General features: G+C 41.6%; 1 protein-coding gene across 7 annotated transcripts in view; it reads right to left on the reverse strand.

Annotated features, from left to right (window-relative positions):
* AGK (acylglycerol kinase) overlaps positions 1-25,497 on the reverse strand; it is an 87,504-nt gene that overhangs the window by 11,347 nt on the left and 50,660 nt on the right. For 2 of the 7 annotated variants that reach the window (XM_017739971.1, XM_017739972.1), the window contains exons 2-11: positions 16,561-16,600; positions 14,708-14,801; positions 12,656-12,735; positions 11,310-11,385; positions 9,853-9,945; positions 8,889-8,921; positions 6,842-6,936; positions 4,712-4,781; positions 3,845-3,924; positions 1,739-1,796 (exon numbers count right to left, since the gene is read on the reverse strand). In XM_017739971.1, the coding sequence (XP_017595460.1) occupies positions 1,739-1,796; positions 3,845-3,924; positions 4,712-4,781; positions 6,842-6,936; positions 8,889-8,921; positions 9,853-9,945; positions 11,310-11,385; positions 12,656-12,735; positions 14,708-14,801; positions 16,561-16,600 (719 nt within the window). Of the gene's footprint in view, positions 1-1,738; positions 1,797-3,844; positions 3,925-4,711; positions 4,782-6,841; positions 6,937-8,888; positions 8,922-9,852; positions 9,946-11,309; positions 11,386-12,655; positions 12,736-14,707; positions 14,802-16,560; positions 16,601-17,166; positions 24,165-25,384; positions 25,434-25,497 lie in introns of those variants that run through there. The other 5 variants (XM_017739973.1, XM_017739975.1, XM_017739976.1 and 2 more) reach the window with 5 other exon arrangements.

Raw genomic sequence — 25,497 nt, forward strand, 5'->3', positions numbered from 1 at the left:
AAGGAAGTACCATGAGCTCCACAAAGCCCCTTAGGGGGAAAAAAAAAAAAAAGAAAAAGAAAAGTACTAACACATTATTCTTGGTGATATTTCAGATTCCAGTCCCAGGACTACAGAAGAACCTTAGCTTTTGAAATATCTCCAGATGTTGACAAAGTTTATTTCCTGTCACTGTTTTGAAAATAATTTCCAAAATGCTCCAAACACAGGACTTAGGGAGGGAATAATTTCATTGGCTTTTCAATCTATATACGAAAACAACGCAGCCAAGAGCCCACATGAACTCAATACCATTATTTTTCTATGTATAAAACTTGAGAAGTAGTTTTGGATCATGTAGCATAGGTTGTTAAGCTAATTCACCTCACACCTCTGAGAACAAGGAAAGATTTCACTCTCATACTTACATAATAAGCAGGACAAACAGAGGTTGTATCAGTAGGGCAGTACACAAACAATAAATATTAATGATTAAATGGAAAAGCAGCAATGCTGTGGTAATTTAAGGCTGTGTATTTTAGAAGAGAGGATAACACTCATAACAATGCCCCTACCAATATCAGAAGTGAGCTCTTTCCAATTACACTTTTTTCAGCTACAGGCCATCCTGTTTCAAAAGACACCCACAGTAAAAACAGAAAATATGAAGTATGCAACAGCAAACACCAGCCAGGAAGCGATTAAGCTCAACAGGCTGGAGCCACTTCTTGTAGAAATTAACGAAATGCTAACATACGAGGCACATAAAAGCAATGAATACCACCATCAGGGGAGATCAGGTAGAAACTTTTCTATCTAAATAGCTGAAGAAGTGGGCACTTCTCTTTAACCTTCAGCAGGTTAAACAGATCTTTTTAATGTACAATTAACGGCTCACCAGAAAAATCCACTACCACCACCCCCAAATGAGCCTAAGGACTCAAAGGAAGCGAGAAAGGAGTTGGACAGAAATGAAGAATAGGTTTCTACCTAGAATGCCAGCACACAGAAGCTTAACCTCAGATTTTCTGGGGATGGGGGGGAAAACTCACCCCAACTTTCCTGGATACCTTACTATTAAGCCCTCCTTTACAGCAGTTTGCTATAAGGGAAGCATTGGCACTGTCACAGACAGCATGGCTAGACTGCACTATTTGATCTACTGCACCAGCTCCTGGGTATTTCCACTGCCTTTCATGAGGTTCCTTATATGTTCAGAGAACAGGAAAACCACGTGAATGAAAATGCCTTACCTTTCATGCAGGTCAAATTTTAATCTTTCCAGGATCACTTTTAAGCAACAGGAAAGTTTAGGGCAAGATAAAAGCTATTCACCTTCATTTTACTACACAAGGAAGCCTGATTATCAATGTGCATGAGCAGTCTAATTATAGATCCTTCTGCCAGATGAATAAATCAGAGTGAAATGTTATTACAAAGACTGTTGAAAAAAGGTGGTTGAGCACTTTAGCACTTCACCACCACTGCTGCTCACCAGTTTCACAGGGGGTTATTGGCTTCCCCTGGTGATCTTGCAGCAATAGATCCCCAGTAAAGGAAATTTTTTAAAAAAGTATTTCTCTTCCCCTTCCTTTCTTCAGAAGTCTATCAACTGGTAGGCTTTTTAACAAGTTGAGTTTCACTCCCATTTTATATTGTTACCAGAATCCTTCACAAAAGCTTGCAGATAGATTATACAAAACAAAGTCAGCCTGTTCATTTCCCAAACAAAAACACTTTCCTCACAATAAATACTTACCTTAAATGTGCTGAAAAAGTGAGCTGCTTTGGTTTTCAGAGGCCCAAGGTACCAGTACCTGAAAAAGAACAGAAACAGAACTTCTAAGATATCCTGGAGTCAGTATTAGGAAAGGGGGAAACTTTGCATGAAGTCAGAGCACACAGGCTTGTTTGCCACTGAGTTAGTGCTCCCTGACAACCTTTAGCTTTTTGATACTGTCAGATAGTTTCTACACATCACCAGCAGCCTAGCAGTGACATCCTTATCCTGAGTTACACACCACCAAAATGCAGTGTATAATCTTCACTACAGGCAGCAGGACATCTACTATCAGAATTTTACCTTGTTACAGGAGACAACTGGGGATGTGGTCTAACAGCTGGTGGTGTGCATCTCCACAATATGCAATACAGCGTTTCCAAAGGAGGGAGGAAACAAACAAAAAATCAAAAGCTTCAGCGACAAAAGAACCAGCAAACATTCATTAGTCCCAAAGGATTCTCACATCAAAATCAGGGTTTTACAAAATAAAAATCCTGCCAGCCACACAGCACTGTACAGAATCTAAAGACGTGACTGCATTTAGGCAGGCCTGGCACACATTTTGATCACCATCTTTCACCAAAGAGGGTCAACAAGGCACATTAAACAGCACCAGCTCAAGAGTACTGCAGATCTAAGGATATCATTAACCATTAAGGCATGCAACTGTCCCACCACTCCCCTCGAGCCATGAAATTGTCTGTAAAATAGTAACATAATACAGCACCGGGTCTCCAGCAGCACGCTTAGCAGAGGGATAGTCAAGCACATTTCTGCAACTGTGTCTTAAAGCTTAACTCCCTTTGAGTTCTTTTCAGTTTAAGATCAGCTGCACTAGAACACACCAAATGTTTTTAGTCCAATAACCCATCTCTCACAGGGAGCAAAAGTGGATGAAGTGGGAAAGTATAAAAACAGGACAAGCACATGTGGATCTTGTTCCAAGCAGATCTGAGCACCTGTTCATTTGTTGCTGAAGTGCTTTCCAAGCTGGATATGTTTCTCTGCATTCAAAAGCATTTATAGAAGGAAGCAAGGCTTGAGGATGTTCGTGTGCCTCACGTACAAAAGTGCTGTCATGCCTCCAGCACTGAGCCCAAAGGACTCTTACAAAACGGAAGTGCTGCAGGGAAAGATGTGAAGGCTGACACCAGGAGAAAACCAGGGCATAGGCAGGAAGCCCAGTAGGAGTGTAGAGCAGAGAGAAGTGCACTTCCTTGAACTGGGGGCTGCAATTAGCAGGAGAGCCTGCAGCACAGCCAAGTCAGCACCTACACAGCCTACTAAGAATGTCCCTGGCTTCCCAGGGACAAACAACATGACCATTTACTGCATCTCTCCCATCCCACATCACTTCTCAAACCTACTCAAATACTTTCCAAACAGACTCCAAAGGTCTGCTACCTCTTCCTTCCCGACACAGATAGCTCATTCACAAAGTACATGGTATTTCCTTACAGCTGCATTTCCTCCATAAGAGCTTGGGAGGTGAGCAGCTTTGGCCCCGCTGCTCCTCCAGCAGATAATGCTTGTCATTTGATACACAGACAGTGACATGTTAAATGTCCATTTGGAGAAAGCCCAATAATTATGAGTTTAACATTCAGAGAACAGTCATCAGATAGCACAGTCCACGCCATTTCTGGCAGGAACTGAAGGACATCTCTACTGCATCTGATGTCCCTTGTTGGAATTGAGTTTCAGAGTCCGCATGCAGCTTTTCATTGGCAGATGATGAAAAACAATGGCCAATTACTTTACTTAGACTTTACTCAGACTTTACTCAAGGGAGAGATTTTCCCATCACAATCTGAATAAAGTTCCAGAAGCAGATACCACAAGGCAAGAAGAAAAGAAATACATAAAGGAATAGGTCAGCACCAAATAATTGTTTATTTCAAATTACAGAAATTCTGATACATCTTGCACTCCCATGTGTGTAATGCAAGACCTAGCAAGAGTGGGTGCCTCTGCCTGTCAGATGCCTACACCCAAAAAAAGACTTACTTGAGAGAGGGGGATGTGTCTTTTTAGGCAACAGATGCTAAAAAAGGTACGGTTTCAAAAACCAGTTTTTCTTACTTGCTAACTTTAACTCCTGCATCTCTGTAAGATCCCCATCTTAAACCAGAGACTGCAAACACAGGCTGTTCCTTTTCTCCCTGTAAAGAAAAAGAAACACTGCAAAATTGCTTTCTCTTACCTTGTTTCCAACTTTATTTTCTGAAGTTGGAAAAATAGCATTTCTACATAAAAACTGATTTGTGATTAATCCCAAAAGGGAAGTTTAACAGAAGAGGTATGACAAACAGCTAACAGCAATAAAGCTTAGCAGAATTTAAGCATTGTACATTCCATCTGCTCCAGAGAGGAATATAAGAGGTGAAGTTTTGAAGAGGCAGCCTGAGTTTGACTGCACACCCAGCAATGGCCGTTTCATTTTGTGGATTTGACTGTCAGCCAAAAGCAAGGAGCTCTGCACAGCGACACAACACTCTCACTGCAGAAATGTTCATTCTACAACTGAACAGAAAAATAATATTCAAAAACCATACAGGGCATAGTCAAAGGTTCTCCCATTTTGTATCTTTTAGTTTGTCAAAGAAAGCTATTAACTTCACAATACACACAAATGCATCAAATCAGCAGCCAGCTACTGCTACCTCTCACCATTGCTACGGAAATAGCACTGTTATTAAGTTTTGTATTCATCAATACTCTCTGAGTCTCAAGGAAAGGTGATGTTGAGGCATTCTAGTGTTTTGTTCTGCTTAGACTGTCTGATGCCATAGCACATGGTAGAGAAATGACTGCCACCAGAACTGCTGATATCATAAACCAAAATTCGTAACAGCAATACACAGAGGAAAAGCAGTCCATGTAAACATAAACACATGAGAACAGGAAAGTTTTAGGAATGTTGGGCTCCAAATAAGTAGATGCTTTCACCTTGATCTGCAAGACATCAAGTGGAACTGTCTCTCCTTTCAAAATGGCCAACGTAGCATTAGTAATATGCCTGCAAAACAAATAGGAAAAAAGCAAAGGAAAACAAACAGGAAGAAAGGAAATGTGTAAGCTTTAAAATTACATTTCTTTTTCAGCAAATTTCAGTATGAGTCCAGGTAGGGGTTTTTTCAGCAAACGTAAAAACCCCAGGGAAACGTGCTGCACTTAACTGAAATCAAAAAGCAAAATGGGTGGTTGCAACACATGACAAAACCTAACAAACAGCAGAATTCACAAAAAGCAAAAGGTAATTATCAGCCTAAGCTTTTGAGAGATTCCTCCTTTTTGAGCCAAGCTGGTAGGTCAGAGGCCAACTGTGTTACTTGCTGTTTCAGATACTTAATGCACTAAGGACCCAAACCATGGTTTTATTTTAGTGGTGGCAAGTATCACAGCCTGGGAGAGAAGGGGGCAGCATGACTGGTCTCAACTCATGTGTCTGAGATTGAGCTGCATTTGTATGTGCTAATTTATTCTGAAGTTTTCAATCAACATAAATCTACTTATCAGCAGTGCTCATGTCGTTTAGGTTTCCATTAAGTTGTGGACAGTAGCCAGGGTACTTTGTCATTTCAAGGTGTAAAAATTTTGTAACCAAAGTGTCTAAGTCCACTAAATAGTCTGTGTTCAAACCTTAAAGCATACATTTGATTGAAACTGCTTCCTTGTTTTCAAAGTTGGGTAATATTTAGTTTCCACATTGCATACATTTCCAGGGTCTCAGCAGGACAAGGAAAAAATGCAGTTTTCAGATCCAGCCCAATATCCATGCGAATCTGGGAGAAATTGCCCTTGGTTTCATCAGGATTTGAATACTGAGACAGATAAGGAAGCTATTCTTCCCACAGCCCATCTTCTCTCCCAGCTCTTATCTTTCTCTAAGACCTTTACAGTTCCTACACTCCAAAGTAAGAGAGTGCTGAAGGAACCAAAGCCCAAATATTTATTTGAAAATGTCACTTCTGCACTTCTTAACTCAGGTTCTGTTACTGGTGCAGGTTGTTCAGCAGCCTATTGGCCAAATTACCTTCAACTTCACCAGTGTGCTGCAGTCCCACCTGCACAGTTCACTACCTTGGGACAAGATCATCCATTTCAAACAGCTTCTTTGGAACCCAAACATAAATTATTATTTTAATCTTAGCTGCTGATTACAGCCTTGTGCACTTCTCTGAGCTTCAAAGCACTCTGGTAGTTTTAATGAAGGATGTTATGCCAGTTGACTCTTGGGTTTTATGTATGATGGCTACCAGCAAGGGTTCCACAAAGAAAAATGATAATGAGTTAGTGGGAGAGTGAGAGTGAAAAGATTTCAGGATCAAGAAGAAATATATTTATTATGATGAAAAATATATTGATTATTATTTATATCATTATTACAAGGAAGGGAAGAATTGAAAAGAAAAGAAGTGTGGGGAAAAGAAAGATTGTTTGACTTCCTTTTCTCTTTATAAGGGGACGAAACAATCCTGCAACAAACTGGACTGTAGGCAACAGATACCACCAGACTGGATCATATCCAGGATGCTGAAGGTAAGAATTGTGTTGCTGGATTACTGCCAGCATCAGTCCCACCTCAGGGAAAAGTCAGTGCTGCCCTGCAAGTCAGTAATGGGATCCAACCTTTCCCATATTCTTGTATGCCTTACTTTGCAGGTGCTAACCAGGCTATATGTGGACTGGTTTCTACAATTCTTAGACTGGAGAAGGGTCAGAAAGAGGACTTATTTTTGGCTTATTTTGTCATATCCTCGCTATATCCGTCATACCTTTTTTGCTCTTCCTAAGATGCTGATCCTTTTAATCCCTCTTTCTTTTTAAACGCTGAGCATCACACGATCACAGAGAAATTAGCCACAGCAAATGATTTCTAATAATACATACATTTCCTTCTTTTAATTTTTAGTCAGTTTTTGGAAGTCATTAACTCAGGCAAGTCCAGAGAATCATCAGGCTCTGCCCAGAGACTGCCAACTTCTATGTAACACAGAAGAAAAAGAAAAGCATCAAGCTATCAAGAAGCACTGCTCCTTGGAAACAAACCGTGTCTCAGAAACATGCAATACTTACTGGACTTGATTCGTGCACTCAGGGTACAGTGTGTGGCTCAAAGTGCAAGTTTTTCCAAGGGGTATGAATCCTATAGGAATCTTACTGAAGGCAGCCTGGACATATGAGGAGAGTAAATTAACATTTGCATGAAGCTTCCTGTGTGGAGATCACAGCTGTGTCTGGCATCACCCCGTTGGCACTGAGCAGCCAGGCACTTCCTCACACAATGACTCAGAACATGGCACCCAAATCTGTGAACCCACCACTGCCAAATGGGTACAAAGGAGCTCTCTGTAACCATTAAGAGCATTGTTACATGTTACATGTTTGGCAGCCACATCCCAACTAATGCATGGATTCTACCAGCAATCCGCCATCTTTCTTAATACTGATGGTGGCATCACAGGCTCTGAATCTCATTTACCACTGCAGAAATCCCCCTCTGACAGAGTAACCTTGCATAGCAAAGAGATTTTCTCACTTAAGGAAAGGAAATTAATTGATTCCTCTGCCATCCAAATCATGAAGCAGCAGATTTTTGGAAGTCACTGACCATGCTATTTTTCTGTACCACTGTTCAGCAGAAGGGCTTGTTGAAGGAGCAAGTTATTACCCTACACCTCATCTTAAACCTCTCTTCTTGAAGCGTGTCAGCAAATCAGTGTAAATACCACATATCCCAGTGCACCCTCTCCCTCCTGGGCGATGCTGCCAGCAGCACCTGGGCACAGCCAATCCGCAGCCACTCAGGAATTCCCATCTCACTGCACCCCCCAGCGCTCTCCCCTGCTGTCTCTGTGTCACCTGCGAATCCTAACACTCTCAAACACCCTGCTCTGATTCTCTTCAGCCCTGCTTTACACTGTGCAGATGAGAGGCTGCTTGCAGCTCCTGCAGTCAAGCTCTGCTCCCCTGGCTGCTAGGAACAGGGCTTCTGGAATACCTCGCACAGGCTCTTCTTATGCAGGCAACAGTGGTGTGACGCCCACAAGTGAAAAGGGAAGCAGGGCACAGAGAGAGGAAGCTCAAGTGCAGATCTCTGCTCCTAGGACAGAGTGACATGAAGTACAAGAATTCCTTGCCCAAAGACACGAAGTGACACAGTGGCAATACTACAATGCGGTATTCCACCTGTAATTGTGCTGGATGCAGAATTTCCTACACTACTGCAAAACAATCCAAGCTACATCAAGATAAGAAGCCAAAAAAATAAAGAGAAACTAGCCAGTAAAGCCTCTAAAACTTTTCTTCCACTATCTTTGGATAATAAAGGTCTCAGGATCCAACTATAATAATATTCAATTTAAAACTGTGATTTCTCAGAATTGATATAACTAGCCCTCCTTTAAAAATACTGACTCGGTTGCAGAGTTCCCCTTGTCACATTCAGACAAAGCAAATGCCCAAACAGAAACAATTCAAGCTGCCAAGGGTATCATCATAATCTCGTCTGGATCATTTAATTGAGTTTTTGCCAGCTCCTGCCAGAAGGTGCTGGGAACAATGATTCCCTCCTTTCTTCAATAACACTGTCCTCCCACTTTAAAAAGAAAAATCTTTCTCCATTTCCATTCAGAGTGATCCACCTTGAGAGGTTAAAATTTGCTTAGTACAGCCATCTGCATAGGTAGGTATGCACTGCTTGAAGAAACAGCAAAGCAATCCCAAAGCAGTAGGAGTGTGACCAGAACTGAATTCGGTTTCAAGCCTGTACAAATACAAGAAAAACACGTACTTTTGCCCAATGCTTTTGCCAAACAAAGTGGCATGCACAGCTGGTCCATGGGTCTTTGAAAATTGAGCATTTGGCTTCTCCACAATCCCTGCTCTGACACTGGAAACTTTCCAAAGCCATGCCTTGGGAGTCACTGCACTCCCTCAGAAAGGGAACAAAGAACAACAGGCAGCATTGCAGGACAGTAGCCCAGCTGGCTTATTACACAGCAAGCTGGCTCCAGATTAGTAAGCAACGTGTCTGCTGAAGGCAGCTGAGGCTAAGACATCACAATGGATGCACAAGACACTCCAAGAAATAAACACAATTTTTAAAATGACACCTTCTCACCTCATCTGCTCTACGGAGAAGTCCAGTTATGACCTGAAAAACATGGCAAATGCTCAGCTCTAAGAATTTTATTTTTCAGTTACAGTAAAAAGCTATGGAATTCTTAACCATGTTTAGTCTTTGAAAAGATTTAAGGAGCAGCTACTCTTTTATGGAAGGTGCTACAGTTGTTTACACAGGAAAGGAGGAATGTTCAGCCTGCAAACATGTTGGAAACAGCAGGGTTATGAGTGTGCCCGAGTACATGCTGGCACCACAACCAATGCCAGTGTAAAGGTTTTAACACTGGATAATGCTCTGCATAATGCAAAACCAGCACCAGTAAGTGCAATTAACAAAAGGCCAGAACGAACTTGCACGTGTATTCTTATCACTTTCTCTTAAGGTCATTGCATTCATTTAGCCATTGTCTTATGAAACCAGTAGCTGGCAACCAGGAATTGCTTGAATAAAACACAGTCTTACTTGAAAAGAGAATATCCCCCAGTTCTGCTCCTGTCATTAATCATCTTGACAATAGGCATTTATTAAGTATGTTCTGTGCTTTGTTGTCATTCCCACGTAATTTTTAAATTATCTGATTCCCACTTCGCAAAATATGCATTCCTCTTGGGGAGCATATAGAAAGGAAGGAACTTTGAAAATCAAACCATTACAACTACATTACACAGAGAGAAAAAGTTAGAACCATGTCCCTCCAAAGAGTTTGCTCATTCTAGAATAAAGTTCTGGAAGACAGTTATGTCACACACTCTTTTTGTCCCCACTCTTATCATCTCTTTAAGACTAATACCAATGAGCAGAGTGTTCTGCCCCCAGAATAATATAACATTTACTGAAAATACAGATACTGAGCGGGACAGATCTCTAAGAACAGCTGCTATGATGCTGCTACATTGCACAGACTCAATCTTCTTGCCCTCAGCCCAGCTATGATTCTCAACAAACCAGGCTCCTGCAGTACCTCTTGGACTGTGCCATCTCCTCCTGCAATAATGATCAGATCCGTGTTTTCCATTAATTCCAGAAGCTTTTTTGCTTGTCCCTCATAATCAGTCTGAAGAAACAGAAACCCAAACATGAGGACTCAAATGACTATTTCTAGTGTATGTCTCTTAGACTTAGACATACTCTTAGAAAAAAAATCATCTATCCATCTGGTTAATAGTTATTTTTATACAGGCACACAGTACTGTATATTACTTACAGTCAGAGATTTTTTTTTCAACTTATAAAACCAGTTTGATGCATAATATAATATGTGCAAGCAAACACGCACACACACAGGTTAAATGAAATATCAGAGCAAATCTTACTCAATAGATCTAGAATACCATAGCAATAATCATATTTTCAGGTAATTTTACATTGAAACAAATCCAGAAGCCAACCACGCTCTTGCAGAAAAACTCCCAGTATCTTTAACAGTAAAAGTGCTCAAATGCATCTCCTGAAACACAGCATCAACGACACAACAGGCCACTGCCTGACAGCCACTGACAATGTATTTAGCAGCAAAGAGTACTGACTTTTTAAACCATCAGAACTGTTTTCTGCCAAATGAATGTCTTTTGCAGAGCCATCTCAGCCTCACTTCCTTACCCAGTCCTGTTTTGCCAGCTTTTCAGGTCTGACACTACCAAACATCAGTTTTAAGTCTTGCAAAATAATTTCTTCTCTTAGGGTGGGACTAGGTATTTTTAATGATCAGAGAAAGGGACTAATAAAAACAGCACTTTAAGACTAAACCTTGTGAAAAAGATTCCAAGGCAGAAAGATACATATTAGAGTACTTTGCTGTTAGGACACACTGACTATTAAGCAATCCACATGTCACAGCCGCAAAAACCTGCAAAAAGATCAGAATTCCTTCATGTTTCCTTGTTCTTCTCTTTCCAAAGAAAATCTGTTTGTTAATTCATACCATTTAGAGCTCAGTGTTCTGCTTTCATGATGGGAACGTTGAATTATTTGGAGAGAGACAGAAATAATTTCAGTGTACAGATAAAATCTTATTTTTAATTAATCTGAACAGCTCAACTGCATGTCAAAATTCCTCACTTTTGAATTCTTCAAGTTTAGGCAGAAATAACAAATTCAACAGCAATGGGCACACACCACTAGCCAGCACTCACATATTTAGAATTTTCTCTCAAACATGAATTATAGAAGGGCTGCTTTAGACAGACAAACAACATATGTACTGCTTTAGCTGAAAATTAAAATCTCACTACACTGTAAACTAACTGTGAATTAAAAAGATTAGGTATCATCTTAATATCTCAGTATTTATTTCTTCCCATAATATGTCTACAGGACAACTGAGAATTTCAAATGCATACAGCTTTGAATTTCAATTCTTCAAGAGGAGAAAGCAGAGCAGTCACTATTTCTATAGTAGCAGAACCTGTCAGTTCTTACCTTAACCACAGTTACATCCAAGCCAGACAAGTGCAAAATTGGTGCAGCGTTCTTTTCAAAAAGGTTCCCAGCTTTGCTAGAAATAACAGAGTAAGAACTATTTAATGACTCTGGTAGCTGAAAAAAAAAATTTAAAAGGAAAGAAACAAATGAATAGCAAGAAGAAGTCTACTTAAAACCAAGCATTCGATCTGCACAATCAGTCACTCAACATGACAGTCAGGAAAGATGAGATTTCATGTGGTTCAAATGTATTACATTTCTAGTCCCACATCTCAGTTGTCAGGGTTGTGTTGCAGTTTTAACAAATGCAAAAGATGCTATCTAGCTTTTGCCAAAAATAATTTCAAAGACCCAGAAAAAACAAATTAAGATCTCCAAAAAGAAATTTATTAGAAAATTAATTACTTACAAAGCACCAGCCTTTAAGGACCACAAAGAAGGCCCATGTAGGTTTTCAGAAACATTTAAAAAATCCCACTTATTTATTATTACATATTATTAAATAAGGTTAGAAGCAAAACTCTATCTGATCTTTTTTGTTATAGGACTGATGCATTTTATGCCTCTCATTGTATAATAAAATAATTATACCACTAACCATAAATTGTTTACAAGTAGAAATACTTCGTGTTTTCCAGTCATGAGTGTTTTGAACAAAAGCATGTGAGTCCAAGCACTTCCATGCCAGGTATATTATTCTCTTCATATTGGTAGTAAAAACTCTCTGCCCCTCCACAAATGCAGCTATTCCAAAGCTGATCAGCAGAAAGAGACACACATCATATCCAAGACTATGGTTTCTCTGCTAATGAGCACATAAAAATAGCAGCCGACCTCTTCCAGGAGTCTTGCTCCCAGCCCATATTTAGCCTCTCAGTTTGTGGGCACAGCCCTTTCAAGGGCAGGTTCCCACAGAAGTAAGATTACTTCTTGCCAACTTCAAGTCTTGAAGCTATCAAGGTCATCTCTTACTTCTATAGATTTTGAAGATGGAAATATATCACATGCAAAAGTTTGGAAGGAATACAAAGGAATTCCATATACGAAGGAATGACAAAGGCCAAAAGACAGAATTAAAGAAAGAAATAAAATATATATATATATATATATGAATATATATATATATATGTTTAGAAATCATTCTTCCACCTCAAGCAACTAATTCTATTTCTCATCCCAATCTTTTTGGTGAAATAAAGTTTGGCATAGTAACATAGCACCAGCTTGGCATCAGAGGGAGGCAAAAATGAGCTCAAAAATCTGGCTGGCTTTTATAGTGGATAGCAGAGCAAAAATGCAGAAAGAGTGCCTCAAATGAGAGCGCTGAAAAGGAGGAATTTTACCCTTTGCAAGCTGCTGGGTTGAGGAACACTGTTGCTTTCTTCAATGGCACAGTGGCAGGGATCAGCTGGTTGCCAAAAGCCTAAGTAAGAGAAAAAGAGCAGGGCTCAGTTTATCTTTTAAGCACACTGCTAAAACAGTTCAAAATAATGCATCTCTACAAATGTCAATGGGCTTTCAAGCCTTATGACACTCAAATGACTTCCATCTTCAGCCATTGTACAGGTCTCCTATTCAAAGACCTGCACTCTTAGCAGCAGCTCACATCACTGTCATAAGTACTCTTTAGCTCATTTTTACAATTCCACCACCATTTCGTTTCTGTCAACCTCTGGTTTTCTGCCATGGGCAGAGATCCAGGGAGCTCTCCTTGACTCCAAGGTTACTTGATTTTCTTTCCTTATGTAATTCCCATACACCTGCCTGCCACCTTCTTTCTGCATTCTTTCCAACTTCCGAATGCTAATTCCTCTATCTCTTCTACTCATTTTAGTATTTTCTATGCTTCAGTTTTTGAAGACAGGAAAGATAATTACAAGAGAATCTGCCTTGACCTAAAAGCAAGTTCACTGTTCCTCACACTTTTTTTTAACTAATCTCTCTCTATAAAATCACTCAATTCCTCTTCAACCTTTAATCCAGTTCTGATGAGGTGCCTCAATTTTAAGTTAAGAGTTCCTCCATAAAGCCTCTTGCACCTTGTACCTATTTCCAAAGCTGTTCAGCACAGGAGAGGCAAGGAAATGCGAAACTTCCAGGCATGTTACATCCCACTCTCTAAGCCTCTAGAAGGTCACTTTGAAGGCACCCTCACTAACACACCAAATCAAATTGGTTTTGAATACAAGGAAGACAAGGTATTCAGCAACACCATCCAGAAGCCCCAGAAACAGAGTAGGAACCAAAGACTACTGTGCTGAACGTGGCCCAGTCAACTGTCCCTGGCTTTTTTTTCCCCTTTACCCTGAAAGTTAATTCCCTAGCAGGAATTTTTATATTGAAGAAGGTGATACTGTACACAAAGAACAGTACATTTTAGTGGTTGTTAGCTGGTCAAATCTATTATTAATTCCACTTGCAAACTTTGCTCAGGAAACCTCAATTTAAAGAAGGGTACAGCTGGCTGTGCTGCTTAAAACATCCAGATTTCTTCTTCAAGAAACAAAAAGGATGAGAGAAGTTGCTGAGAGTAAAGAAATCTTCAAAGAAAGTGAAACAAATCAATAGCTCTTAAGCTTTACTCAAAGATCAGCTGGAAAACAGACCAACTTATTATATTGCAATTGTTGGGTGGGAATTGGGGAATAGGGTACCTCTAGCATGTTACAGCTGTTAGAAACAACTGATTATTTGCTTGGGGGGCACAATGTGATGTATTTGCATGCTCCAAACAATCTAACAAGGGTCATAAAGATTTTATGAGTAATGACATAATTGCTTCTTTATGTAATATACTTAGACACTTATGTTACATACAGGGGCATTTCTAAAGCAAATGCTGATTTGTGAGACAGCAAATAAAAAAAAAAATAATGCAACATTCTAGAAGTCTTTCAGAGCAGAACATAAGTAAAGACAACTTATAGTTAAACCATAAAAATGGTTATTAAATATATATATGAAGGTATAATTTAGGTAAGCCAATGCCTTTTTCACTTTCTTGTCAAATGCACACTTCCAGGTATTGTATCTCTGGACTTCTAAAATGATAATCACTATTCTACAACTATGTATAACCCTTTATTCAAAGTTTTTATAGTGCTTTATGAATACCAGCAAAGAAACTACATTCTTTTACAGAAAACTATCCTTGAGTGAATTGTTTTCCAGATAAACAGCACCTCTAACACATGCCCAGAGCTCAGCAACAGCAAGGTCAATCAGCAAGACTGATTGGTCAAGGAAGTCCAAATCAGCTGACACTGACTTATTCCAGAGATAGGGGTGTAAAATGTCAAAAACATGATAAATGGGTTCTTTACTATAGAATCTTTCCATAATCATTTGCCACACCAAGGCTGTCATCGTGAACTGATATTTAAATTCAGACACACCTGGTGGAACCTTTGCAGGAAATACCTCCGTAGTGGATACTTTGTCAGGAAGGCAGCTCCCTCATGAATTTGATAATGTAACAGGCTCAAAAACCTAAAAATCCAATGTAAAAATGGTAAGAACTTCACACACACTCCATTCAGACTAAACTTCTTCTTTGGCGAGTTTGCCTCTATTTTTTTCCAATACTTATATACTGCACTTGTATAAAAGCAAGCAGCATTTTTCAAACAATTTTAGGTTGTTGTTATTCTGAAGAACATACCAGACACTTAATGCCTTAATGCAGTATTGCTGTGTTTTTTCAAGCACTATTTGGCACTGACACATCAGTGAGAATGGAAATTACAGCAAGAATTGATTACTAGGCTTTTTGCTTCATTCCTTTATAATGCAGGAGTCTTCTGCAGGGTATTTTCCCAGGCTTTAACCACTAAAATTGTAGGAAGCTCTACTAACAGTGCTTTTGTATTTTCACTTGTAAGAATAAGCCATAATGGAATAGAACCTGTCACTTAATAACTGGATTGAAGAAATGGGAAATTCAAGATTTCCAGAACTGAACTCTCTGCTGGTACCAGTGTTTCCCTTAGCACTCACACCTTTTTGACAATACACACAAACCACTTCCTCAGCTCCTTTTAAAAAAATTGGTTTAATTTGGTCAGCATGCTTCAAATACTGAGGTATTAATAGCTATTTTTTGTGATAGGAAAAACCTCTATGACTTTGTTATTATGCAGTAAAAATGAATATTGAAAACGTAAGACTCTGAAATTACAAATATGGTTTCTGAAAGCAGTATTTTCAGGGAAAGATTTTCCTTTCATGAGCAGTGAGTTCCCTTACATCTATTCTGCCATGAAGATCCATAGCACAAGACAAGTTGCTGTGAAAGTCTTTCCCTCAACAGCAGACAGGCTAAAATTGGGATAATTCAGGTGTACAACACTTCTCTACTGAGAAAAATAATTTTCACCCTTCTACTCGGGCCCCAGGACGTAGCAAATGACGGGAACAGTGTTACACCCTGCAAAATCTCAAAGATGTCTCATGAAGAAGCAGGTTTAGAATAAACTTTATTTGTGGGAGGTAAAAACTCTTAAAGTCCTACAGAAGTGATGTCATCCATGGGCAGCAGCACTTACACCTCCAAAAGACTGCTTATTAAGGACAAGTTTCTTTGTGGGAATACTACAGTATGGGAGTTTGTTTACTGCTGTTTGCCCACGCAGGCCACAAACTACGAAATGCAACAGTCAGTACCCTGAGAGAGCAGCTCCCTCCCCCTGAACACTGGCCTTCTTGTCACTGATCAGCAACCAGGCTGTCCCCATTCAGTTCCCACTACATGGGTCTCTAGAGAGCTGGGTCAGACAGTCATCACAGCTGGCATCCCTGATAAAGCCACTCAGGGTCAAACAGACAAGGGCAAAGTCTCTGCAGCTGAGCACTGACACAAAGCGGTTTGGGCTGCTTCTGCCCAGACTATACCCCTCCTGCTGGGGCTGGGATTTCACTCTTATCAACAAATCATCTTCCTACCAGAACTTTACAGGCACAGAGCAATTACATGTGCAGCAATGGAGGTGTGGGTAGCTCCAGCAGTGACTAAGATCACCCCAAGGATAATGCTGCACTCCCCTGCAGCAGCAGCCTGGGCACGCAAGGGGCAGTACCCGGCTGCAGGCCAGGGCCCTGTCCACCCCTGGGCATTAAGGGAAAGAACACTGATGGCATCATTACAAGGCTTGTCACGTAGGAAAGACCTGCTGGGAAAATCTCAGGAGCCCTGCACAACCGAGATAAGAGGGAGATTTTAATCTAATTTTATTACTTTAAACAGTATTACCTGGGCTTCTTGGCATGCAGCTCTTCGTAACAGGTTATCACTATCAGGTAAGACAGAAAAGAGAGCAGACATTACATTATGTAAGTTTAAAACAATTTGCTCATTTTTAAAATGTAGGCACATACCTCTTTTACACACAGTTTGACAACACTAAAACAAACAAAAAAAGAAAACAACCCAAAACATTTTAAGGATAAAACACCCCCATTTATGCACACATGCGTATTTTTTCCTGCATGTACATACAAACATTCTTTCTAGAGGAAAGAAAAGCAGAAAACAAAGACCAGGATGCCAAGTGTGCTGAGATTACATAAACTCTGGCACACTGTGTAACTGTGATTTATTTGTTAAATTGCTACATAACTGTACTCCAGAGCTCAGGTGTGGGTTTTTCCAATGTTCTCGCTGCCTGGTATTTACACTGAAGGTACTTACCATTCTGGCACTGTAGAAGGGTTTTAGAGAGGACTTAAGTCTTTGTGCATCACAACTGTGAACTCCCCTCTCCATCAGTTTGCAAGCCAAGCACACGTTAAAGCAGCACCTCCCACCCACCTGAGCATGGCCCAAAGCAGTAACTCAGAGAGGTGAAAAACACTCAACTTGTTAAGTGAAGTTTAAAAACAGAAGAGAGATGGTCAGCGTTAGATATGTCACGGACATCATTTCAGAAATACATTCCCGACTAATCCTTGGGCTTGTTACTGGCAAGCAGGGTATATAGATGGCAAGCACTGGAGACAGAGCTACTGAGCAAGGAACAGATGTCTGTTTCTTCCCCAACCCCAAAAATGTCCTATTTCCCCTGCAGACAAAATGGGGAGTACTGTTCTGCAGTGCCCAAAGTCTTGCCTGTCCTCGAGGTACCAGACACTCCCCATCCTTCAGCTTGCCCTTGCCAATACCTGGCAAGACCATATATTAATGTCTCAAAATACCAAGTACCAAAAACCCCACTCACAGTCAGCATACCAAAATGAACACTATACCAACCAAAAGGATTAAAGGCCAGCCAGCCAGAAACAAGTGACTGGGAGAACAGCACACTTCTGTCCCAAAGTGTGGCTCATCAGGCCAAATTTGGCCATGGAAATGGCAGAAGAGAAGGCAAGGCGAGGCCAAACCCAAGTGCCATCTATTTGATTCCACTGGTTTACAGTATTTATTTGTCACTGGAACGACATAACCTGCTCTTTTTGGCATCGCCAAGAGATGTTGCAATGCCATAAAATGAGAAGTAGGGTGACTTCATGTGAGATATAAAACTGGGTTCTGAGAAAATAACTACGGTATAAAAGCCACAGATTTATTCCTGGTAATAATGAAAAGACAGAGGAAGAGTTCAAGCATGGAAAAAGAAAATATGTGAATAACACCTCATCAGGATAACAAGTAACTGGAATGTCTGGAAAAAAAAAATCCTCAGAGGCATGCTGTCATATTTGCTCCTTAAAACCAAAGGAGTAGATAACTTGTATTAAGCACCTGCAGTATTACAGGAGTGACAGCCTTGGGTTTGATTGCAGTAATATGATGAAAGTGCACCAGTTAAAACAACTGCCCCTGAAAAGGCTGGTGCTCCAAGCTGTGGGACAGCAGTGTCACAGCTAATTCCAGCTCAATCAAGACAGCCTGACAGGCTAAGTCCACACTGTGCCACTGAGGGCATGAGCCCTCACACAGGGACATTTCCCCCTCCCCGTGACTATGTGTGGCCAAAGCAAACAGAAAACAACTGCAATTTCTATACGTAAAGTTGAAATATTATGAGATATCAAGAAACCCCCACTATCAAATGATGGCCACGCAGCTGAGAAATATCTTTGAGATTGCTGTCCTAACCTTCTGAACAAATCCCAGCCAAACCCATGTTATCTGTTTACTTCACATTGATGCTATTTTGTTCAGAAGTCAAGCTCTGTCACATTGTCTGCCAGTCTGTTTTCCTGGTGCCCCAGCTTTATGCTGCAGTGTTAATTGCCTTTAAAATGGAGTCCAGCAACACTTTCCAAATGCAAGCAGAAGATACTGTACTCTCTTTCCCAGCCTGCAAAGATCCTCAAAGCAACTGTCAAGGATTCACCTCAGCGGAGTCTCACCCATAAAAATTAAGCTTGACAATTTAGATGTCAACATTTATGCTGATTTTCTCCTGCACCGAAGCACTTAAAGAGACAGAAGAAGTCTACTTTGACACTTACCATTTTGGTGTCAAAGGAAAAGTTTAGATTCTGTGACCAGAAGAATCATTTACCATCCAGCAATTTCCAGGTGATTTGTCTCACTTCTCCAGCAGCACAGCACCCAGAATCCCATACCATCCTAGCCATACTCACAGGATTTCCACTTACTCAACTACAACATATTTCACAGTCATCTGAGTTTATCTTAAGGATGTCCCAAGTTTGGTTTAAAGATGCCAGGTAACAGGAAATTTTTTATTTCCTTAAAATATTATGTCAACACTTAACTAGCTTCAAACTCCAGAAAAAACAGCACAAGTGCACTCACAGGGCACCTGTAAGAACAGCAGTCCTCCTCCTGTATCACAGCTGTTGTCTTTCTCACCTCATGTGGCTCACCTGAAGTACCACAAGTGGGCCTGCAAGTCCTCTGCAAATCATAACAATCCATAAATACAGCTAGAAAAATTTGAAAACCAGTAAAAAGGTAACTTCTTAAAATTCTCAAAATATGATTACTCACCAGCCCCCAGAGAAGAAGAGACTAAATAATAATCATAGGATTTTGTTGAGTTTTTTGTACTTTATTGCCTACTATTAGATAGTAACAAAGCCCTTTCAACAGTGCTCAAACACGAGCAGGTGGAGGCTGAGGGAAATTGCTGCACTGCCTTAAAGGACAGAGATTTCTTCTGACTTGCACCATATCCACCGCAAACTAAAAATCAATTTTTACTTTACATTTCCCCTAAGGGCTTATCTACACAATTCGGCCTTAAAGCCAAACAGACAAGCAGTGTTGCATCCGCTGGCCAACTCAGGGCTGTCTTCCTGCTGTGAGAATAAAGCATCACACAGCTTACAGCTGGGCCAACTTGCTTAAGCAGTAAAAAATTGGGAAACGGAGAGGAACAAACAGCGGCAGCAGGGTATGGAAGAAAGAGGCTGTCCTAGGCTGAACCCACAGACAGAACATTCCCAGTAAAGCCTCAAGGGCGGCAGCCACTGCAGCACAGACTCTGTGGAGAACAGAGCAGGCTCACACCAAAGGATGGAACCAACACAGAAAGGACCCAAGAGCAACTGTGCAGAGCTCCCCACGCCCCAACCGTGCCAGGCTACCAGAACACAACGCTCTGAGAGCACAACATCCATACAACTCGCCTGGGCAGGGCTGTTTTGATTTCTCTGCAACAGCCCTGGCGCAGGACTGGTGGCCACTGCTCCTGTCCTGACCGGTTTCAGCTGGAATAGGGAATTAACACTCTTACACATAAGCACAAAGATGCACACAATTTAGTATGGATGCTCCTCAAGCTGAGACTGAGTCCTGTGCCCAAGTGCCAGCAGAAGCCAGGGTGGAAAGGACAGCTCCCATGATGAAAGGTCACCCAAAGGCAGCAATGAATGCAACAAGCAGAAGACAACAAAGTCAAACTGAAGCTGTTTGGAGGCTCTCAGCTGCAGCAAGGGTCTGCCTTAGATTCAACCAAAGCAACTCCCCTAAAAGTGATCACACCACAAATGTATAAAGAAGCTCAGGATCTCATTCCGAAATGAGTTATCAGCATTAAATCTAAGACTATTAAATATACTCAAGCATGAAGAAGCCTAAAAACTCTCCATCTTCAAAGCACAGAGTTTTGTGAGGAGAAACTTGACCACAGCTGTGCACACAGGATCAATCCTCAGGAGCTATAACAGAACTCCTGAAAAAGATTTTATCTTAGCAGAGAGCTTTTTTGGCTGCTTCTAATATGACAAGAGCACAGAATCCTCTTTACTGGATATTAGCATTTACTTCCATCTTGGCCTTGGAAGGGCATGAAAGACAAATCTTAGGTTTCATCAGCTTTACCTAAGACTCAGAACTTCTACTCTGTTTTTTTGACAAAGTTTTGATGAAATAAAGTCAGCTACTCAGGAAGTATATGCAGAAAGGTGACAAAGTGAGTTATCAGCTGGCAAACACGCAGAGACTAACATTCAAATTGTAGATAACAGTACCACTCAGTATTACTGGCAGGCAGTCAAAGGCTCAGGTGCTTTGCCAGCACTTTCTACTGAGAATGTCAATACTTTAACACATAGAAAGTAAAACTAAGTATGTGATGAGTCCACTGCCTCAGCAGAATATCCAGGGTCTCCATCCTGACATGGTGATGATCACTTATGCAGTGACATCACTGGAACAATCTGGTCAAATCTGACAATCAGTTAAGCTGATGTCCATGGTGCTGGAGATTTCATTTCTGCTGATTTGACAGAGCTGGTAACTCACTGCACCACCTGGGCATACAAAGAACAGCTGCAGCTCAATTCAGGAAAGGTGACCCAGGACATAAAGGGGAGAGGGGATTCCAAACTTAGTGAAAATTTTAGAACAATCATTTGGTATCTTTATTTGTGATCAACCTCACCTGTGTTATGCTAAGCAGAAGTATGTTACTGTGTATGAGCACACATCTGACAATCTGCATACCCTCCAAGCTTTGATCCAGGATATTAAATTAAGTGTCCCTTGTGCCTGCAGCATGATATGCTATAGATTAAAATGAGCCTAATACATAAATTCATGCAATCCAGAGAAATTAAAGACAACCTCACATGTAGCAACACTGAGTTATCCTCCTGCTTCTCAGATACCACAAGAGTATTTGCTATCCTAAATGCAAGACAATGGATTTTTAAAACTTATTCTTTTATGAGAACAAAAGGAATTTTAAGATTCATTACTGTTTGCAAGAATGACAGTAGGGTTTTAGTTAACAGTAGTTCAACCAGACATAACACCTATCATTTCACACATGAAAAACCTTTGCCACCTCCTGACTGACACCCCTGTTGAAGAGATACCTTCTGTACTATCCCATGCTTAGAAGGGCTGAATAACATATGGGGAGGGGGAATCAGCACAAGGTTTCCTCCTTTTATTCTACCTGCTCATCCAAAACTCCTTACTTTTGCATCAGTCAGTATTTGAACAAACACCTTCCAAACTGAAAGGCGAATACCCTGATCCAGAAACTAAATGCTGCAGGAAGAAAGTACCAAGACTAAGCAGCTCCTCGACCTTTTACAGTTATTGCCATCCACAACCTTTAGACCAACTCAGCAATGATCCATCACGTTCCAGGGCCCCTCTTCCCTTTACACCCTAGGGAGCACAAGGGCATCCACATCAGGCTCCACAGCACAGTCTTCAGGGTGCAGAAAGGGGACATCCCTGCCCATTTCCAGGCAGGGAAGAGGTGCTGGGAACAAGCCTGGAAAAGGTAACATTCTTCTTGTCCATACAGCATCCTCCAAAGTTTTAAGGAAATACTTCAGAGCTCTTCTGTCCCTAAGAGCTTGTAGAAGCTGACTACAGAAGAGCTGCCATTTATCTGCAGGACAGATTATTTACAAAAGCTCCACTTAATACAGGCATCATGGCTGCTGCATCCAAAAGAAGGAGAAACCTTGAGAAGTCAAAAAAGCAAATCATCTTCTCCTTGCAAGAGAAATATTTTAGAAAATCCACAAGGACGGAAAGAAGGATGCAGGATGGTAAACAAAAATTCTCTTCACTACAAAGAAATGAGCAACATCTCAGCTGCTTCCAAGAAGTCAGAGGCTAATCTGAACCAATGCTGTGCTAAAGCAAGGCCCTTCATCAGGAACTTGTGATGCCAGAAACCAAAGCACAAGACCTCATTACACTTTTAAGGTGTTCTCAAAGGGTAAATACCAGTCTAGTCAGGTATGGCTCACACATAGCAATTTAGCATCCTGCTGTGGATAAGAAGAAGCCTCAGGGCCAACACAGTCCATACAGATCCTTCATTAACCTCTCCCAGTGCTGCCTGCAGCAGTCTGTGCATGGGGCAAAAGGCACCTCTGCTCCCCAGCACAACTGGGACACAGACAAAGAAACTGGGAAGAGGGAATGTACAAAAACACACCAAAAGCCATCCCCACAAGCTGCAGAGTGGGATCCTGACCTATTCCCTGCTGTCCACCTGCCACAAGGTAAGCTCCTCACCATGCAGAGTATCACAAAGGGCTGTTGAGACCACCTTGGAATTGTTTTTCACACTCTTACCATCAGGCTCTTGTTGTTCCTTGTTTTTCTCTAACCTGGATAAAACAACCCCCCACAGAGAATGGCCCAGAAATTGCTAAACAGTTGTCAGTGCTTCCCAACAGGGTTTAAAACTCTGAAAGCAGTAGCTATGGCCTACATCAAAGTCTCACTGAGCTGTTTGTCATCACAGGACTTCCCACCTTGCATTTCCAGTGTCTGCTAAGGAAATGCTGTATTTTCCTTTACAGATAAAAAGGGAGAACAGGATATGTAAAAATTTTTTTCTCCCCAGTCCATCACCTGGGTTAAAGCACCACGCCTATACTTGAGGCAAACAACCTCCACGCACTAAAATTTAGATACCAGAGATTCCTTTTTGGGTTGTTTGCCTTTCATATTTTCCTCCTTATTCCCCACTGCATCCCCTGTCGCACGCTCCACATTCTCTGTGATCTGAACACAACTTCACCGTTACCACACAAGAAATCAATGCACAGCTGAAACCAACAGCACACAGGCACGAACTTCCAGACACAAAAGACACAAAGGGGACACACTGGCTGTGTCTGTCACTGTTCCCAGGCCTCCTCAAGTGCCCACTCTCCATATGCACAAGGAGCAGGTAGTCTTTTGTTAATGTCTATTTCAGTAGCTGTCCAGAGGACCCGGGCCTGACTTGCCCTCTCCTGTCATCAGTATCTGTGGCAACAGAAGACCAGTGAAGAGGCCACTTACATAAGCTGGGTACCTGGGAAGGTCCCAGGCTGCTCTGCCCCACCAGCCAGCCCCTCATATGAATGCCACCAAGCAATTTCTTCTTCCTCATTTTGTACATTGCTTATTCTTTTGGCTAAGAGGTATTTGGAACGATAGAACTTCAAATAATTACTCATTTACATTCTACTATTTTATCCAAATTCCAAGTTCAGTTTATCAGAGGACAAAGCTGAATGCAAGTTCACTGACACTATATGGAAGCGTCAAAAAACCCCAACATGGAATCAGTATTTTCAAGGAAAAAAATTTGGAGGGAGAGTTTTTTGTTGCTTGCCCTGCAGTCACAGAATCACAGAATGGGTAAGACTGGAAGGGACCACTGTGGTTCACCTGGTCCAACCTCCCTGCTCTAACCTGCAGGGTTTTCCCAGAGTATATTGTACAGGATTGTATCCAGATGGTTCTAGAATATCTCCAGTAAGGGAGACTCCACATCCTCTCAGTGCAGTCTGTTCCAGTGCCCTGTCACTTGCACAGTAAAAAAGTTCTTCCTCAGTTTCAGGTGGAACTTCCAGAGCACCCGTTTGTGCCCATTGCCTCTTGTCCTATTCCCTGGCACCACCGAACAGAGCCTGGACCCATCCTCTTGACACCCTCCCTCCCTTCAGATACTGATAAATATTAATGAAGCCCCCTCTCAGTCATCTTTTCTCAAGGCTGAACAGGCCCAGCTCCCCAAGCCAGTCCCTACGTCATCTTTGCCACCCTCTGCTGGCCCCACTCCAGGAGCTCTGTGTCTCTCTTGTCCTGAGAGCCCAGAACTGGACACAGCACTCCAGACGTGCCTCACCAGGGCTGAGTAGAGGTGCAAGATCCCCTCCCTCGACCTGCTGGCAATGCTCTTCCTAATGCCCCCCAGGATTCCACTGCCCTTCTTGGCCACAAGGGCTCACTGATGGCTCAGGGACAGCCTGTTGTCCACCAGGACCCCCAAGCCCTTCTCTGAAAGTCAGCTGAACCTCAGTGCTTCAGGTAAGAAGCAAGCAACTAAAGTAGATGTACTATGCAAAACAAAGACTGATTTAATGCCAAAGTCCCTAGGCAAAAGGATCTGAAGAAAGAGAGTACAAAAACAACATAAGCAGATTTATTTTCCTAACTTTCCCACTGAGACTCTAGCAGCATTTCAATGTAAGCAGAAAAAAACACTGTTAAAAAACCTGACTAAACAATTAAAAAACCATTAAGACAGTGACAGTAAACAGCAGAACCAAAAGTAACAGTTTTTAAAAATAATCTGGCTACAGTTGCATTTTAGTAATATGCATTAACCATAATCTTGAAGGACAAGTATTAACATATAAACCCAGGTTTTGTTTTTTTCTTTAAATAGGATTTTGCATACTGTAAGGGACATTTGTTCCACAGGTAAGCAGTGGGAATGACACCATCAGGTGTAACTTATGGCAGGAGCAGCTGATAGGCTCCTTCCGGTTGGGTGGGCGACACCAGCGAAGACCACACCAGAGAGGAACAGCACAAGGCCGCTGCCGGTGCCAGCCTCAAGAAAGGGACAAGGACTTCTGCTACAGCAAAAAGGAGGTGGGAAAACCCACAGGCACAGGATCCCCACGCTGGGACGGGCCACCCCCAGCACATCCTGCAGGCCTGGTTCCAGTCATCCTTATAATACAGGCTAAAGCAGGCAAGCTGAACACACACGTATGGCTCACGACATTCTTTTTTAGGTTAGAAAAGAGAAAACCTCCTCCTCTCCAAGAGGCCCTAAAATGGCTCATGCCATCCAGATATCCCCTCTGTTTAAACCTCCCGCCTGAACCCGCCCCAGTCTTACAACACGGCCGAGGAGGGAAGGCATAAAAAGGCATTGAGCTTCCCACGCCCACAGCTGCTGAAGCAGGAGGGAGACCGATTCCCGCTGGCTGCCGGGGCCCTCCGAGAGGCGAC

The sequence above is a fragment of the Corvus brachyrhynchos genome, unplaced genomic scaffold (assembly GCF_000691975.1).
Source record: "Corvus brachyrhynchos isolate BGI_N302 unplaced genomic scaffold, ASM69197v1 scaffold27, whole genome shotgun sequence".
Lineage (NCBI taxonomy): Eukaryota > Metazoa > Chordata > Aves > Passeriformes > Corvidae > Corvus > Corvus brachyrhynchos.